Here is a 19977-nt window from a genome sequence, read left to right on the forward strand (position 1 = left end):
ATGCTTTTGAATCACTCTCATGGTATTTTGATGTCGGTCCTTTTCGACGGCAGAAGTCAAACACACCTCTTTTGTCTTGACCTCCAACTAAACAAACGACGCCATCTGTCGCTAGAGAACAAAATTCAGTTTTAGTCGCACTAACATCGCGTAAAGAAAACGCTGTCATTTCACAATGTTTTTGTCAACATTTAGAAAATAACGCAAAACTTTAATAAAAAAATCAAGCTAATGATGGCATTTCTGTCGTCGTATTCATATAAAACAAATGTAGTCACAGATTTGATCCTGGTTATCAAAAACTGATTTGGTTTTTGAAAACGGATGACTGAGACCAAGAAAACGGGTCATTTGAATTCATATCTGACACCAGATTCATGTGATGTTAAAACTATTGTAATAATTCATATGTTCCTGTATAGAATGATGGTAGAGATTTGCGTTAACAGGGCAAAAGACTCATAAAATGTAAATGTATTGCGCTTTAAGTCGCTCTGGATAAAAATATCTGTCATGTCTCTTCTGTTATGTGCTCAGGAGCGGATCCGGAGAACCCAAAGAAGACGGTCGCGACTCAAAGCCGAGATCGCTGCGTTTCACCTGGAGCATGAAGACCACGTCCTCCATGGAGCCCGGAGACATGATGAGAGAAATCCGCAAGGTGCTGGACGCCAACAACTGCGACTACGAGCAACGCGAACGCTTCCTACTCTTCTGCGTCCACGGCGACGCTCGCCAGGACAGCCTCGTCCAATGGGAGATGGAGGTGTGCAAACTGCCCCGCCTATCTCTCAACGGCGTACGCTTCAAACGCATCTCGGGGACGTCCATCGCCTTCAAGAACATCGCCTCTAAAATTGCCAACGAGCTCAAGCTGTAAGCAAAGGCTTTGGGACGTGTGTGCACCATTAGAGTTACTGCTTCTGTGATGTGTAGCGGAGAAAAAAAATGATGAATGCTAAAGATGAAAAGAGAAAAATCAAGCGCCCTCACCTGACCTCTCGCATTATATACACCTGGTTATAACAACCATCTCGCAATAATACCGAAACCCTTTTTAGGGTCGTCAGGACACGGTTCTGTCCAACGAATGCTAACGGACTCAAAACGGACTTTTTCCACATGTACAGATCTGGATTGTTTTTGTTGTATCGAATTAATGATAGAGTTGTATAATACAGGACTTTAAGCCTACTGATATGTTGTATAGCCACTAATGAGTCTGTACAGAACAAATCACTGTCGCCATTTACTTCCTGCATAGTTTTATTTTATTATTGCTTAATAGATTTTTTTATTTAGATTTTAGATTGTTATGCCATTCATCTGTTTTTATATTTTCACAAAGGAAAGTGAACTATTAACTGACCGTCCAGTCGTTTCAAACTCCGTACTCTTTTATTTTGAAAATGCGAACTTTATTGTGCACAACTGCAGCATTTTTAACTGTACACTGCAAAAAATGATTTTATTATTTTTCTCTAAAAATATCAAAAAATATTTTAATCTAGATTCTTTTTCTTGATGAGCAAAACGACCCAAGAAATAAGTCTAGTTGTAAGACCAATAATATCAAATTTAAGTGATTTCGTGCATAAAACAAGCAAAAAAAATCTGCCAATGGGGTAAGCAAAAAAATCTTGCAAATTTTTCTTAAACACTAAATTCAAGAAAAGTGCAAGAATTTTTTTTTTGCTTTTTTATGCACAAAATCACTTAAATTTGATATTTTTGGTCTAAAAACTAGACTCATTTTCTTGGGTCGTTTTGCTCATCAAGAAAAGCATCTTAATTTAAGATTTTTTTGATATTTTTACTGAAAGCAAGACAAAAATACTAAGAAATTATTTTCTTAAATCATTTTTTTGCAGTGTAGACATGAATGCAACATCGACGGCATCGAGTATAGACTACTGGCAATGATTGTATTTAATAGTACAGCGCTGTATTTTTTTATTTTGTCGATCACTTCACGTGGGTTTGAAACGACACGTTGGTCAACATTGACTGAATTTCAGATTTGATGGGACGATAAAATGGAGGAAACGCTGAATAAGTGTTTATTTTAGTAGTTTAGAAGGTCCGGATGTACATTTCATCAGATTAGATTTCAAGCAGTAGTGAATGAGCATTGCATTAACAAACACACTGAGACTTTATACTGTACACTGCAAAAAAATTATTTTTAAGAAAAATATTTCTTAGTATTTTTGTCTTGTTAATAGTAAAAAAATCTAAAAATTAAATTAGGATGCTTTTTCTTGATAAGCAAAACCACCCAAGAAAATAAGTCTAGTTTTTAGACCAAAAATATCAAATTTAAGTGATTTTGTTCATAAAACAAGCAAATAAAATCTGCCAGGGGCTAAGTTAATTTTTCTAACATTTTTCTTGAATTTAGTGTTTAAGAAAAAATTTTAAGATTTTTTGCTTACCCCATTGGCAGATTTTTTTTGCTTGTTTTTTAAATTTAGTCTCAAAACTAGACTTATTGTCGTTTTTGCTCATCAAGAAAAAGCATCTTAATTTAAGAATTTTTAGATATTTTTACTGAAAACAAGACAAAAATACTAAGATTTTTTTTTTCTTGAAAATAATTTTTTGCAATGTAATGTGCAGACAGTTGCCACTACTCAGCCATACTTCTGTAACGCTAAAACTTTTATTTATTAAGCCATTTTATGCCTTTTTCTTTCTGTATTAAAAAAACTGACCCAGAGAATGCATGACTTTTTGTAAAACGTATTTGTTTTTGTATTTAGTGATGATGACGAAGATAGGGATTATGACCTCCTGTACTGGTACATTTCTACGATTGTGTTTTGTACCAAAGTATCAGAGGATAAATGTGCAATGCTGTCTATGCTGTGGTACTGTAACGTTGATGAAAGAAGTCACGACTGCACACTTCTCTTAAGGGGAGATTACTTTGGAGAATAAGTGGCTGAAGCTGTGATGATAACGTTTAGACTGGGATCTTATTTGTTTTATGGTACGTTTCCCAGACCTTTTTCTTTTTTATTGTTTTTTTTTTGTTTTGGCATTGTGGATGAAAGTGATTTAGGTGGCTGAAGTTTTCCAAATAATGCAAGCGACTCTTCATTCCATCTCATCATTCCTCACACCTCTGCCCTGTTTTTCTCTTAACATGGTACTGTACAATTGTGAGCTGAAGTCTCTTGGGCCGCCGTGGTTCAGTCCCCCATTAAAGCTTACTTGAAACCAGTCTTTGAACCTGCATGTTTTGTGTCCTTTTTACCCGTTTGACACTTTCTCATTGTGATATAAATCAGTGGTTCTTAACGTTATTCCTGGAGGCCCACTGCCCTGCACATTTTGTATGTCTCCCTTATTTAACACACCTAATTCAAATCATCAGCTCATTAGAAGAGATCTCAATGAACTGAACTGAGTCTGTCAGACAAAAGAGACATACAAAATGTGCAGGGCAGTGGACCTCCAGTAATAACATTAAGAACCACTGATATAAATAATCACACTGCAAAAAATGACTCAGTAGAAATATCTAGAAATCCTTAAATTAAGATGCTTTTACTTGATGAGCAAAATGACCCAAGAAAAAAAGTCTAGTTTTTAGACCCAAAATATCCAATTTAAAGGAATAGTGTACTCATTTTCAATATTAAAATATGTTATTACCTTAACTAAGAACTGTTGAATCATCCCTCTGTCATCTGTGTGTGTGCACGTAAGCGCTGGGACGCTACGATAGCATTTAGCTTAGCCCCATTCATTCAATGGTACCATTTAGAGATAAAGTTAGAAGTGACCAAACACGTCAACGTTTTTCCTATTTAAGACGAGTAGTTATACGAGCAAGTTTGGTGGTACAAAATAAAACATAGCGCTTTTCTAAGCGGATTTAAAAGAGGAACTATATTGTATGGCGTAATAGCACTTTTGGGAGTACTTCGACTTGGCGCAGTAACACCCTCCCTCTCCCATTATGAGAGGGAGAAGGGGAGCGGACTTTTCAGGCGAGTCGAAGTACTCCCAAAAGTGCTATTACGCCATAAAATATAGTTCCTCTTTTAAATCCGCTTAGAAAAGCGCTATGTTTTATTTTGTACCACCAAACTTGCTCGTATAACTACTCGTCTTAAATAGGAAAAACGTTGACGTGTTTGGTCACTTCTAACTTTATCTCTAAATGGTACCATTGAATGAATGGGGCTAAGCTAAATGCTATCGTAGCGTCCCAGCGCTTACGTGCACACACGACAGAGGGATGATTCAACAGTTCTTAGTTAAGGTAATAACATATTTTAATATTGAAAATGAGTAGACTATTCCTTTAAGTGATTTTGTGCATAAAACAAGCAAAAAAATCTGCCAATGGGGTAGCAAAAAAGTGGAATTTTTATTGAATTTAGTGTTTAAGAAAAAAAGTTCAAGAAAAATGTGCTTTACCCATTGGCAGATTTTTTTGGTTGTTTTATCCACAAATTCAATTAAATTTGATAAATTTTGTCTAAAAACAAGACTTATTTTTTAGGTCATTTTGCTCATCAAGAAAAAGCAAATTAATTTAAGAATTTTTTGATATTTTTACTGAAAACAAGACAAAAATACTAAGTAAGAAAGTCATTTTTTTGCTGTGTATGTGATCCTGTCTGTGATAATCTGACTAAAGTCTCATGCTGCGTTTACACCAGCCGTGGTAGAGGTGGCAAGCGCGGGTGATTTACATGTTAAATCAATGCAAAGACGTGATTACACGCAGATTATTATTCTGCAGCGCGGCGAATTGAAAATTACCGCAAAAAAACGTGCGGGTTAAAAAATCTGAACTTTGCCAGATGTCCGCGCCGCGTTTACCAATCAGGACCTTGCTGTAGTAGTGACGTGATTACAGGAAGTGAGCGGAGTCGCAGAAGCCCCTCCCATGACGCGAAATGTCCGCGTGAATTTCTCGAATTACTAGAATTTCACGCGAGAATGAAGCGGGTGAACTCAAATGTTCAATTGTCCAACTAGCGCAAATAGCGCTTTTGCCGCCTCTACCACGGCTGGTGTTAACGCAACATCATAATGATGATGAAATTTGGAAATTCAAAGTTTGATTGCACTCATTGATTTCAATTTTTGACGTGGCCTTATTCTGTCAATATTAAAGATATTAACATTAATATTATGTAAAAAAAAATTATGTATAAAACCACAAATTACAAGAAAATGACTTACATAGTAATAGTAATACATAGTATTTTTGTCTTGTTTTCAGTACAATATCAAAAAATTCTCAAATCAGAAAAATCTAATTTGACCTACAATGCAAAAATGATATATTTACTTAGTATTTTTGTCTTGTTTGCAGTAAAAATATTTATAAGATTTTTTTTCTTGATGAACAAAACGACCCAAGAAAATAAGTCTAGTTTTTAGACCAAAAATATCAAATTTAAGTGATTTTGTGCATAAAACAAGCAATAAAATCTGTCAATGGGGTAAGAAAGAAGTTTTTTTTTCTTGAATTTAGTGTTTAAGAAAAATTTTCAAGATTTTTTGCTTACCCCATTGGTAATATATTGGTGATATTTTTGGTCTAAAAACTAGACTTTAAGACAATCATCAAGAATCATCAAGACAAAGCATCTTAATTTAAGAATTTTTTGATATTTTTACTGAAAACAATACAAAAATATAGCTGCAAGCAGCGATTCGGGGCCAAGCACCTTTAGCGCAATGAGCACCCAAAGCACAGCAAGCAACATAGAAGGTATCAATAACCCAATGCTCACTGACCACCCAAGGTGCATCAAGAACACAAAGCGCAGCAAGTACCCAAAGCGTTGCAATGACAGAGCAGAACCACCGCAGTGCAGAGCAGCAACAGAAAACATGGCAAAAATAGAACATATGTGAACTACAGACAGGTCAAGAAGAATAGGTGGGAAAGAACAAAACTTTAATAGAAGAAATTAACACCTGCCTCAGGTGGGATTCGAACCCATGAACTCAGGATCTCTATGCATACGACTTAGTGGATGCGCCACTCAGCAGACACAGCTCAAGGGGCAGCAGGAAAGAGATTACAGAAATGCAAGCATTGACATATGCCAATCACCAAAGATGTAGAAATGACACCGCAGAGCAGAAATCACAGAAATACAATGTATATGAGAATCAAAAAGCTCAAGTGAGATTGAAGACAAGAAGAACATTCCGTAGAGTAACGGTATAAAATGTAATATAAAGTAATTAACTATGACAAATAGACAACATCACAGAGACGATCAACTTTACAGAGGTTTTTCTCAAAAAAATTCCTAGGTGCAAGAAAAATCTGTTCAGTCATTTCTGTGCGGATTGCTCCAAACATTATACGAGCAGAACCTGGCATAAAATAAACAAAATTTGTAAAAGGAGTAGCGAAAAAATCATTTACCATAAGCCTTACAATAACACATGAACAGAATGATGGAAAATGACAAACGAGGTATCGTTGCAATCGGCATAAACCAGTGAATACAATTTCACAAAGAAAATTAATATCCGACAAAGTATTCAGAAGTTATGAGCAGTTCTATAAGAACTGTTATAGTTTATAACCCCTAGGTGGCGCTGTATTCTGACTTCCCAGATACAATCAGGACATCATGCCGAAGCTTCCTACCGATTTTTGCGCCAATATATCCAATACTTCAAAAGTTATAACAATTTATGACAAATTTCAAAATGGCGGACAGGCGGTTCGGTCAAACCCGGCATAATACACATCGACAGATGCGGCATGAGGTAAGGAATCCGTAGACACCAAGATCATAATTTTCTGACAAACGATTCAGAAGTTATGCGCAAAAATAGCCTTTTTTCCTATCTCATGACCCATAGGTGGCGCTGTCACCAAATTTGGCATGGACCCCCATTTCATGGTCGACATGAAGCGTACCAAATTTCATCTCGATTGATCAAAGAATGACCGAGATACAGCTTCAGAACCAATTTTGCGTCAATCTCGTTAAGTTCACGCATTAAATACTTTTAAATAAAGAAAAATATCAAAATTCTGTTCAGTCATTTCTATGCGGCTCACTCCAAAGATCACATGTGCCAAATCTCATAAGAATTGAACCAAATTTGAAGGAGGAGTAGCGAAAAAACGAAATACTGTACATTTCAAAATGGCCGCTACTGTAATGGGTGGAGTCTTACTGTAAGGTATTAAAAACAATAAGCATGAGGAGAGCAATCACGTGTACTAAGTAGAATTTTCATAGAGCAAATGGATCATGAGTTATAACCATTTGAACATTGAATTTTTGAGATGATGGTGGCGCTATAGAGTTACTGCTAGAGACCCCATTTTTGGCCAAATGACTATTTATGACCACCACTACAACTGTGCCAAATTTCATCATTTTCCTACATACGGTTCATAGGGCTGCCATAGACACCAATGGCTAAGAAGAAGAAAAAAGTACAATTCCAATAGGTGTCTCAGCACCTTCGGTGCTTGACCCCTAAATACTAAGAAAATGTTTTCTTGAAAATAATTTTTTGCAGTGTACCCTGCAAAAATGACTTTCTTGCTTAGTATTTTTTTCTTGTTTTTAGTACAAATATTTTTTATAATTTTAATAATAAATTCTTAAATTAAGATGTATTTTCTTGATGTAATAAATCTAGTTTTTAGACAAAAAAATTAGTGAATTTTTGAATGCTTAAAACAAGCAAAAAATCTGCCATTGGGGTAAGAAAAAAAAATCTTAAAATAATTTACCTTTTTCTTAAACGCTTAATTCAAGAAGAATTTTCTTACTCCATTGGCAGATATTTTTGCTTGTTTCAAGCACAAATTTATTTTTTCACAAATTTTGCTCATCAAGAAAATGCATCTTAATTTAAGAATTTATTATTAAAATTATAAAAAAAATATTTGTACGGAAAACAAGACAAGAATAGTAATCAAGAAAGTCATTTTTGCATTGTAGGTCACATCAAATTTTTCTACATCGCACATTATATTTTACCAGCACAACGGACAACATGATATTTCTGTAAACTGAAATATAACAAAAATATAATTTGTGATAAATCTTGTGATACTTAAATAACACCCCCCCAAAAAAAAAACATTTTGCAGAAAGATAATAATGGCTGCTTAGGTCAGTTATTCAAACAGATTTTCTTTTAACTTTAGTTTTATTGCCTTGTGACAGATAATATTTTTTACAGAACGAGTCTCATTTTAATTACTGTATTTTTAACAATACATTAATGGGGGTTCTTAACTGCTATCAAGATAATTCATATTTAATAGAGCCTGTTTACTTGAGGCAAAATCTATATTTATAAATAATTTAAAAATATGGTTAAAATATGGACATAAAACTTCATAGTGAGTTTCACCTGTTTGGACTAGAAACACATGAGATCAAATATTACATAAACATATAAAGTGTTCACTCTAAAAATGGTAGGGTTAATTTTGACCCATAATGGGTAAAGATTTAACAGAACTCATGCTGGGTTAAAAATGACCCAATTTAGGGTTGTTTTATGCAATCATGGGGTATAATAACCCAGCAGTTGGGTTAAAACATCCCAGCATTGGGTCAATTTTAGCACAGCAGTGTGTTCTGTCTAATATTGAAAAATAACTCATTTTTAGAGTGTAATTGTAAAGTACCTTGTGTTACTGATAACGCTGATCTTAAAGATCACATGTATGCTATTTTGTTTTTGGACAACAGCTAGAGGCGCACTGCTGTCCTCTCGGTCTTCTTTAATGGCACCAGGTCTTCAATGCCCCTGTTGTTTTCCAGTCTCTTCTCCATTTGGATGAGAAGTTTGACTCCATCCACCACCAGCTGCGTGAGCTCAACTTCATTAAAACCAATAGTCTGCAGGTTGCTGACTTTATAAATGCCTGGGCAGCCTGCAAATGAAATACAAAAACACCAGGTGAACATGCAGCACGCCTTTGTTCGTGGACCCCATTCACTTCCACAGTAGGAAAAAAGAATACTATGGAAGTAAATGGGGTCTACGAATGGTTTGGTTCCAAATCATTCTCAAAATATCTTCCTTTGTGTTCATCAGAACAAAGAAATTTATACAGGTTTGTAACAACATGAGGATGAGTAAATGATGACATGAATTTTTATTTTTGGGTGAACTGTCCCTTTAACGTGGTAACAGATGAAGGCACAATATAACTTTGACCACCAGGGGGCGCATTCATTTGCCCATTGACAAAATTACTTCAGTATCAGTTTGACAGAATCGATCTAATTCCTCACAACATTAATCTCTAATGCAGTGTCTTACATTCATAACCAGACATCATTTCAATATGTTTGCATGTCGACTGAATTATTTTAGTCATAAAAGCTTTCCACTTTCAGATCTTTATAATGTCAAATTGCCTCCACAAATCCTAAATACTGTGGCAAATTTTTTTAACATACCATAACATGATCTTTATGACTGCTACACTGCAAAATAAATTTTTTAAATAAAACATTTAATTAGTATTTTTGTCTTGTTTTCAGTAAAAATACTTAAATATTCTTAAATTAAGATGCTTTTTCTTGATGAACACAACTGCCCAAGAAAATAAGTCTCGTTTTTAGACCAAAAATATACAATTTAAAAACAAGCAAAAAAATCTGCCAATGGGGTAAGCACATTTTTCTTGAATTTAGTGTTTAAGAAAAATGTTCAAGATTTTTTTGCTTAACCCATTGGCAGATTTTTTTGCTTGTTTTATGCACAAAATCACTTAAATTTGATATTTTTGGTCTAAAAACTAGCCTTATTTTCTTGGGTCGTTTTGCTCATCAAGAAAAAGCATCTTAATTTAAGAATTTTTTGATATTTATACTGAAAACAAGACAAAAATACTAAGATTTTTTTCTTGAAAATTATTTTGCAGTGTAACTACATGATTTGACTCTGCAGATCATTTTTGTCATACCAGTTTCTTCCATTTGAATTCTCAGTCTGTCCAGGATATCATCCAGACGTTTATTTTCAGCGAGATGCAGAAGTTTTACTGTGACGGATGCTTTCAGTCCCGTTCCCACTTCAGCAGGTGAACTCACCACCCAACCCAAATGAGGCTTCCAGATAAACGGATGTCTGAGTTTCTTATACAGAGCCTCCAGCTAAAATAACATCAGAAATTATTTTGTTTGGGTTATTCAGACAGGAACGAAGATAAATGAACAATAATGGACAGAAAAGCAGAATCACATGAAACAGTATCTGTTTAATATTTGTAGCATAAAGGGTTAAATATATGAGCATTAAGCTGCTCCTTTGTTTTAAAAGTACAGTTTATTCTTTTATTTATCTGATAGTTTATACACTGCAAAAAAAAAAAAGATTTTCAAGAAAAAAAATTCTATAAGTCTAGTTTTAAGATCAAAAATATCGAATTTAAGTGATTTTGTGCAAAAAAAAAGAAAACAAATCTCCCAATGGGGTAAGCAAAAATATCTTTAAACACTTAAATCAAGAAAATTTCAAGGAAAATTTGCTTACCCCTTTGGCAGATTTTTTTGCTTGTTTTATGTACAAAATTACTTAAATTTGATATTTTTGGTCTTAAAAACTAGACTTATTTTCTTGGGTCGTTTTGTTCATCAAGAAAAAGCATCTTAATTTAAGAATTTTTAGATATTTTTACTGAAAACAAGACAAAAATACTAAGATTCTTTTTCTTGGAAATCATTTTTTGCAGTGTAATTACATTTTTTACCTCTTAAGATGGGTTAATATGATGTTAGGGCTTGGGGTTAACCCTATCACTGCAAAAAATGATTTTCAAGAAAAAATGTTTTTAGTATTTTTGTCTTGTTTTCAGTAAATATATCTAAAAATTCTTAAATTAAGATGCTTTTTCTTGATGAGCAAAACGACCCAAGAAAATAAGTCTAGTTTTAAGACCAAAAATATTAAATTTAAAGTCGCAATGAAATTGAAATGAAAAACTATATATGTATTTTTAATAGTGTGGTTTTATTAACAAATGACTTATCTGTGAGCTTCATTATTTTTTAAAAATTCGTGTGTGCTCATAATCTTTAATCAAAAACGCAAATCTCCTCCCCTCCTCAAAACGATCTCTCTTCACTTCCGGTCAAAAGTATGGCAGGTGGGCGGGGTCCGGGAGAAGATCGCAGTGATTAGCAATTAGCAACACGACCCAACTTCAAACGATCCAATCAGATCTCGATGGACAAATTCAAATCCAGCCCTGCCTTATTTCATCTCAAAAGCCGTTTCATTCGGATATACGTCACCACGGGGAAAATAAGGCAATCGCTACTTCCGTTTCATGGCGACTTTAAGAGATTTTGTGCATAAAACAAGCAAAAAAATCTGCCAATGGGGTAAGCAAATGTTTCTTAAATTTTTCTTGTATTTATTGTTCAAGATTTTTTGCTTACCCCATTGGCAGATTTTTTTGCTTTGTTTTATGCACACAATCACTTAAATTTGAAATTTTTGGTCTAAAAACTAGACTTATTTTCTTGGGTCGTTTTGCTTATCAAGAAAAAGCATCTTAATTTAAGAATTTTTAGATATTTTTACTAAAAACAAGACAAAAATACTAAGTAAGAAAGTCATTTTTTTGCAGTGTATGACTAAAAACTGAAAGATGAGAAGATCAAACCTTTATCAGATGGATGCAAACTGTTTTAAATGCCTCTTGTAGGTTTGCATCTTTTCTGAATGATATCAGTTTTAAATGCTCGTCCATGTTTATCCAGATAGCCAGAGATCCATCTTTACTTAACCTGACAGAGAAACACAAAGATCTTCAGATTACAAATCCATTCAAAAGCTCTTCAAAATAAATCATTTATTCAATTTGTATTTATTTTCATTTGTTTAAATTGGCCTGTCGTTTTCTCTGTTTATTCTGTGCTCCATAAGACACATTCTGTATTTATTCACTTTTTTGAATTTGGTGAATTTTCAGCTCATGTGGCCTTATGGGATATCAAATTGTCCATGAGATTAATATTAAGAAACTGGAAGCAGTAGATCATCTGGGTATTTCTCACACACTACTGCAAATGTAAGCTGATCCCGTCCATCCATTTGATTCACAGTTTATTGATCTTCTAATGGCTAACACGTGTGTGTCAGATCATCTCAGACTGTTTTTTTATAATATATATTCTATATTATATATAAATAAAAAACAAATATATAAATAAAACATTTCTTAAATGTATATATGTACGTGTGTGTGTGTTTATATACATAATATTTACAAACAGCATAAAGTCATATATGTTACGCAAAAATGTATTTTATTTTGTAAGAAATTAATCTAGATTAATCTATGCCCAGCCCTAGTTTAAATGCAGTATAATGAGTATAAAATGCATTTTGAGTTAAACCAACCACAGAGCCCGAGCATCAGGCCAATCACGAGCCACTCCGATCTTCATCAGTGAAGATGGTGGAGAGTCGAGAACAAGCCCACGATCGTCACTCTCATGACTCAGTTCATCTATAGAGTAAAGTTTTCCTGTCGGACCTTCACTCATCTGCTCCAGAGCTAGAAACACACAAGCAAAACCATCATAATTCAGTCATCATTATATGTATGATAATGTGTCGATGAGTACCGGTTTTGGCCAGCGTGAGGAGCTGTCTGCGTTCTCCTCTACTGCAGTGTGTAGGGAAACAGAAGTCATCTACAGCACGACCAACACTCACTTCGCAACTCAGAACGTACACTTCATCAAAGTCATCACCACCCTGCACACAAATACACATAAATAATGTACACAACATTCAACTAGAGGAAAATAACACTTAGTTTCTCTTTGACAAGAACATTAATGTTTATAACTTTTAAAAATTGATTCGAAGAATCAGAAAAAGTAAAACGGTGTCAAAATTGAATATAAGCTTAAAGTGCACCTATTTCATTGCTAAAAACAAGGTTATTTTGTGTATTTGGTATAAAATAATGTGTTTGCATGGTTTATGGTGAAAAAAATCAACACTTTTTATTTTGTGCAAAGAAAATGTTTAGTGGCTTCTAAATTCATCCCTGTTTGGATCCTAAGGAATGAATGGGGCTAGGCTAAATGCTAACACATTCACAACGTGCTGTACAAAGATTAAGTGCACGCATTGAAAAAAGATAGGTATGTATCAATTTGTCCAAGTTGAGGTAAGAACATAGTAAAATGTTGAAAAATGTGCTGTTTTCCTTTAAAGCTGAGATGAAACCCACACAGCTCTTACCTTCAGGTTGTCATAATTAAAATCACTCTGTTGTACGGCATCACTGGTGACTTTATAGCCGTGATAAGACTCAATGATACGATCGAAGAAGTCACAGAAGAGTATGTATGACTGAGCATCACCCGCCAAACAACCAACTGACTTTGGTCCTGTAGGAAGTCCTGTACAGCACAAAGACATAGAGATAAAATATTAACACAGAGTGGATTGGTGAAATTAGTTATGCTAAATGACCCCTTTAAAACTTGTTTAGTGTTAAAAATAGAAACGAGGACTAAAAGCTGAACCTTTTTAAATACAACAAAATGTGTTTGTGTGTGAATGGGTCACGGACTGCCATCTCTGTTATAAGCAAATATGCTCACCATGATCAAATAAATCAATTATTATAGAGATGTAAAGAGAGTCAGGGGGAAAGTCGTGTTATAGTCACGCAAAATTTTTCATGCCTTGAGCACAAATGTCTTTTTTTTGTCACTTGCACGAATTTCTATAAATGAAGAGTTTCGTTGCAAAACGAGATAACTCCGTTTTTTTATTTTTCAGAAATGTTGTTTTTTGGTTGTGCATTCCAATTAATATCAATTCAACTGCAGTTGGTTTGTTTTGATTTAAACCTTCAGAACTAAAAAAATACATCTAAGTAGCACCATAAAACAAAATAATAACATGATAAACTTAATAATAAACATGTTTTGACAAAAATGTTAAAAACAGATTTATCTCGTTTTGCAACGAAACTCTTCAAATAGTTTTTCGTGTCCGTTTATGACTTTTTTTTCGTGTCATTTTATGTTTTCTCATTGTTTTTGCTATTTTTAATCATGTTCCGTTACATTTTTAAGCGTCATGAATATTTTTCTTGACCTCAACTACAGTGGTACAAATGTAATTTGTCATTAAAATGTAATTAAGTGTTAATACGCTGTCATATAGTTTACTAAAAGCGTCATGAATATTTTTCTTGACCTCAACTACAGTGGTATAAATATAATTTGTCATTAAAATGTCATTAAGTGTTAATACTCTGTCAAATAGTTTTATTAAAGCATCATTAATATTTTTCTTGACCTCAACTACTGTGGTACAAATATAGTTTTTCATGTCCGTTCATGACTTTTTTTTTCGTGTCATTTTATGTTTTCTCATTGTTTTTGCTATTTTCTTACCATTGTCACTTGGGGTTAGAATCATGTTCTGTTACATTTTTAAGCGTCATGAATATTTTCTTGACCTCAACTACAGTGGTACAAATATAATTTGTCATTAAAATGTAATTTAGTGTTAATACGCTGTCATATAGTTTACTAAAAGCATCATAAATATTTTTCTTAACCTCAACTACAGTGGTAGAAATATAATTTGTCATTAAAATGTCATTAAGTGTTAATACTCTGTCAAATAGTTTTATTAAAGCGTCATTAATATTTTTCTTGACCTCAACTACTGTGGTACAAATATAGTTTTTCGTGTCCGTTCATGACTTTTTTTCGTGTCATTTTATGTTTTCTCATTGTTTTTGCTATTTTCTTACCATTGTCACTTGGGGTTGGGGTTAGAATCATGTTCTGTTACATTTTTAGAAATCCTAACCCCAACTCCAGGGGAGAATAGTTTTAAAAGCGGAAGAAAAACATGTAGAAACCAATACATAAATGTACATCCAAACCCCAAATCTACCCCCAATACTAAGCGACAATGATTTAAAAATAGAAAAAAAGAGAAAATAATACATAAAACGACACGAATAACAAAGTCGTGCCACGGACATAAAAAGCTATTTATAGAAATTTGTGTGTGTAACACTGAAAAAAACCCTGAACTTAATTGATCAAATTAATCAAATTTTCATGACTATAACACGACTTTCCGTGAAATCATGTTGCGAGATCAACCGAGTCGACAGGAAGTCCCTAAAAAAATGAAAAAGTCTATTGTTTAAATGTTTTGTGAGGTGTGATGTGGAGAATATGAGTCATAAGTCTGAGGTGATAATAAAGGTGTTGCTTTCTTTTCAACAATTCATGCTGAAAAACCCTCACTTACCAAACACGCAGACAGCAACGCTCTCAATAGTTTGAAATTCTGATACAAAATAAGCATCTTACTGTACCTGGATCTTCAAGACCAGGACGTATGATGTCATCAAAAATGACACCGCTTTCAGTTGCCCGGCTGAATTGACGTGTGTACATGTGCAGGTTAAGGATGCGACCCATAAGTGTGTAGTTTCTGTCCAGGTTAGGAAACTCGTCTTTAGGTGAACCTCTCTTTAGATAAAACCTGCTCATTGGATCACGCGGGATCAAACTCTAGAAATAACAGGGGAGAAAATAAAGAAAACATTTGTGGAATACAAAAGATGTTTGAAGTAATGTTTAATCTGCTGTTTTTGAAAGTGAAGTGTAATTTGGTAACACTTTACTTCAAGGTGTGTTCATAAGACTGACATGACACGTGCTATGAACATGAACGAGATTTTATGCACGTTTATGACAATTGACATTAAAGGTCACGTTCTTCCTGATCCTATTTATTAAACCCTAGTTAGTGTGTAATGTTGCTGTTAGAGCATAAATAATACCTGTAAAATTATAAAGCTCAACGTTCAATGCCAGGAAATATATTTTCTTTAACAGAATTCACCTTTCAAAGCCTACAGTGAACGGCCGGTTTAGACTACAACCATCTACTTCCTGCTTTAATGACTTCAGTAAAACTGTTTTTTGACTAAACTCCGCCCACAGTAATACGTCAGTCGCTAGCTAAGCTAACGGCAAGCTAAGCTGCTATCGAATCACAACACACTAAACAAACTACACAATCAGAACTTGATACGTATTTCTAAAGGAGGGACTTCATAGAACAAGGAAGACGTCAGCCCGTTTGAGGACAGTGAAAACAGCGCTATACAGATAAGCAAATTGTGTGAAAAATAATGCGTTTTTTACACGTGAAACATGAACACGTTACATTGCGCACTGTAAACACAATCAAAGCTTTACAAACACAGAAAGAACGGGACCTTTAAGTGTCATTTTTTTAATTATGTCACTTTTAATGCAAAGATGACATTGTTTAAGATGTCTTTGTTATGACAACTTGACATAAACCAATACATCATAACTTGTCATGAAAACTTGACATTACCAAGATAAGAACTGACCACTTTGTACCAGTGATACAAATTGAATTTGCCATTAAACTGTAACTTAGTGTTAATACTCTTTCATATAGTTTTATAACAGCGTCATGAATATTTTTCTTGACCTCAACTATAGTGGTACAAATATAATTTGTTATTTAAATGTCATTAATTGTTAATACTCTGTCATGTAGTTTTATAACAGCATCATAAATATATTATTCTTGACCACAACTACAGTGGTAGAAATATAATTTGTCATCAAATGTCATTAAGTGTTAATACGCTGTCATATAGTTTACTAAAAGCGTCATTAATATTTTTCTTGACCTCAACTACAGTGGTACAAATATAATTTGTTATTTAAATGTCATTTAGTGTTAATATTCTGTCAAATAGTTTTATAAAAGCATCATTAATATTTTTCTTGACCTCAACTACAGTGGGACAAATATAATTTGTCATTAAAATGTCATTAAGGGCTCTATCTTACACCCGGCGCAATGCGGCGCAATGCAGCGCAATGCGCGACGCAAGTGTCTTTCGCTAGTTTCCACCCTAATTTTCACATTTAGCGCCGCGTTGTTTAAATAGCAAATGCATTTGCGCCCCCTTTTGCGCCCATGGGCGTTCTGGTCTGAAAACGAGGTGTGTTCAGGCGCATTGTTGGCGCGTTGCTATTTTGAGGCAACTAAAATAGACTACGCCATTGACCAACAAAAACCTGCTCTAAAGTCTAAAGTCAATGGCGCAATATGTTTTATGTTATTTAAAGAGCGCATTAGTATGCGCCTATAAACGGGAGGACAACGCGGGTTTGCTTATCACAAAGTACATGAATGCGCAGCAGCACAAAAATGCTTTTAAATATGAAAGATTAAAGGATTGAATGTAAAAGATTATTATTGAATCTCTTGGACATAAATGAGGACTAATTATGAGACTTTAGAAGGCACAAAGAGCTGCTTCACCTGCAGCCTGGTAAGTAAATAAATGCTTTGCTTTAAACAAATGCATCTGTTTTTAAATGTTTTTTATGCTACCTCATGGATTTATTGTATATGATTACTCTGTACCTGTGGATATGGTGAGATGAGAAACATTTTTAAGTCATGCTTAAAAAAAAACTCTTTGCTAAAAAAACCGCTGTCCAAAGTGCTGAAACGCGCATAGAGCCGTTTGTAAATTCTTTATCTCCTGTTTGTTACAAATAAAGTATTTTTAGAGTACAAACCTTTTCTTACATACTTGTAAATTATTTTTTGATGATATTGGATAGCCATACATTTAAAGGAATTACAAGCCTGCTTTTTTACCTCCATGACTAAAAGAAAACGGGTTTTAAAGGTTTTAATAAAAAAATAACAATTTCAATACAAGTGAAAAACAGGCTTCCTCCGCTTAGTTTTCAGTTACAAAGTCCGTCATCTAAATAGGGATTAGACATAGCGCCAGAGCAACTTGCTTTTAAAGGGAATGAGAGCTGAGACTCTCATTGGTTTACTGCACGTTACGCCCAAAATACTCTTATTACAATAGGACCAACCCTTTTCGACCATGCGCTCGGCGCAAAAACCATTTTTCCCGTCGTTAAATTAGCAAAAGTGGATTCGGACACGCCCATTTAGATGTTGCGCTGTGCGCTTAAAACAATGCGCTTAGATCGTTAAAATAGGGCCCTAAGTGTTAATACTCTGGCAAATAGTTTTATAGCACCATCATGAATATTCTTCACTTCATAATGTTTTTTTAAGTTTCATCCATGTGTTTAACAAACAAAATCAATCATTCAATAATAATAATTAAAATTGATTAAACAATATTTATTGCATTTAGAGACCGATTCACCTAAAATTAAATGAAAACGGTACAATATTGGGTTAAGCTGTGTTGGGTCCATATCGCTGCAAAGTTAATTACATTTAATTAAATTGATTCAATATTTTGTTAGTTTTTCTTCTATGTTTGAAATTTTCAGAACCCTCTGTTTAAAAAAAAACAAGTTGTGTTAGTTGTCAGTTTTTTATGTATTATGCATACATAAAGTTAAATATAATCTTTTGACGTGTCTGTTGCATTTTGTTCAAGTATTTAAAATTATTTGACAGTATATTAACACTTAATGACATTTAAATGACAGTTTAATGTAATGTAAACCAATAAAGCTAGGTCGTTTGATAATTATTCTGCTATGTCATGTTTATGACAGATTTATGATAAGTTATGATGTTTTGGTTAAAGTCAAGTTTTCATAACAAAGATATCTCAAACAATGTAATCTTTGCATTAAAAATGACATAACTGAACAAATGACACTTAATGACAGTTGTCATAAATGTGCATAAAATCTCCTTCATGTTCATGGGACATGTCATGTCATGATTATGAAGGTGTCATGTCAGTCTTATGAACACCCCTTCAAGTAAAGTGTTACCGGTAACTTTTTACTCCTAAGGTCCATCATATCTGTGGGTCATATTTTCATACCAACACTTCAATGCAACTTTACAGGAGATCATTTTGCTTAAATGTCCTTTAATAAAAATGACTTGAAAAAATGCATTTCATCTCTATTTCTGATCTTTAATTAAATGGTCTCAAGATGCACCAGTATTGTTTTTGGTAAGGTATGTTTGTAAAAACGACCTAAATGTCCTAATATAACTGGATTAATAGTACTGGATTAATCTAAAAACCATGTCTGGGAAATTGCCTCTTAAATAAATTGGTAAAAAAAGGAATAAAATGACTAAGACAACACTTAAATCTATTAAAACTCCTACACAATATCATTATAACGTATAGAGGAATTAAACAGCGTCACATTCTGCATGGCAAATATAAGTCATATCTATTTCTATATTATCTTTTTAAACTTGTAAGGTTTTTATCATGCAATAGAAGTTTACAATCACCCATCATTTTATATAAGCAGCATTAGCAGTCATTTTCACGGTTGCCCCAGGGTGAGTACATGACCATTCACTTAAGATCACTGAATGACTGAAATATGAAGAATGAAACTGTTTGGCAGTGTTTTTTTCACCCTCACACAGACAAGAGTACGGGACTTTCCACTGGTTTCATACATGGGTGTAAATGCGTTTGTAAAGGGGAATACCTCCAGTACAGGCCTGTATCTAGACTCCATTGGGTGCTCAGTGGGTGCTAAAAAAAGAATAACACATGAAAGAGGAAGATTGACATCCTCTCACACACATTCAACTAAACAAACACAATCTTTGTGTGATTTCATCAGAAGTAAATGGGATGTTAATGGGGACTCATTCAAATCTTATGTTTAGTAAATCAAACTCATGCCAGATCTGACTTACGCTTGATCATCCACATTTTCTCTCTCTTCCACATCTTCTTTTGTGGTGGTTGTTTTAATCTGAAACACAGTGAGCGGTACAAACACACAGATACACACGCCAGCTTACAACAGTCAGATGTAATAGTGAAGAAAAGCTCTATGTATAGTTAGAAGAGCTCGTGGTCATATGAGCCGCTATTGTCCCATCACCCACCTCAAACAAACAAAAAAAATAACACAAAGTACAAACCATTGGCCTGGTGTCATATTGCTT

General features: G+C 34.0%; 2 protein-coding genes across 3 annotated transcripts in view; one reads left to right on the plus strand and one right to left on the minus strand.

Annotated features, from left to right (window-relative positions):
* Positions 1 to 3235, plus strand: part of mark1 (MAP/microtubule affinity-regulating kinase 1) — a 38791-nt gene extending 35556 nt beyond the window's left edge. For both annotated transcript variants that reach the window (XM_065259470.2, XM_065259471.2), the window contains one exon: positions 538 to 3235. In XM_065259470.2, coding sequence (XP_065115542.1) covers positions 538 to 880 — 343 coding nt within the window. In that variant the 3' untranslated portion in view covers positions 881 to 3235. The remainder of the gene's footprint in view (positions 1 to 537) is intronic.
* A 4839-nt stretch (positions 3236 to 8074) lies between these two features.
* LOC135741213 (creatine kinase B-type) lies at positions 8075 to 19893 on the minus strand. The gene is made up of 9 exons (XM_065259876.2): positions 19723 to 19893; positions 19509 to 19555; positions 15356 to 15554; positions 13243 to 13403; positions 12615 to 12747; positions 12388 to 12544; positions 11648 to 11771; positions 9944 to 10133; positions 8075 to 8902 (listed from the first exon to the last, which is right to left on the minus strand). Exons 1-9 carry the CDS (start codon positions 19754 to 19756, stop codon positions 8718 to 8720), a joined length of 1230 nt encoding a protein of 409 aa, XP_065115948.1. The 5' UTR covers positions 19757 to 19893; the 3' UTR covers positions 8075 to 8717.
* Between the last annotated feature and the right edge of the window lie 84 nt (positions 19894 to 19977).

The sequence above is a fragment of the Paramisgurnus dabryanus genome, chromosome 24 (assembly GCF_030506205.2).
Source record: "Paramisgurnus dabryanus chromosome 24, PD_genome_1.1, whole genome shotgun sequence".
Classification (NCBI taxonomy): Eukaryota; Metazoa; Chordata; class Actinopteri; order Cypriniformes; family Cobitidae; genus Paramisgurnus; species Paramisgurnus dabryanus.

Coding starts and splice junctions, on each gene's coding strand:
- LOC135741213 (XM_065259876.2), bottom strand. CDS start 19,756: ATGTGGAAGAGAGAGAAAATGTGGATGATCAAGC. Junction 15,555..19,508: donor GATACAGGCCTGTACTGGAG/GTATTCCCCTTT, acceptor TGTTATTTCTAG/AGTTTGATCCCGCGTGATCC. Junction 13,404..15,355: donor TCCTGGTCTTGAAGATCCAG/GTACAGTAAGAT, acceptor TGTGCTGTACAG/GACTTCCTACAGGACCAAAG.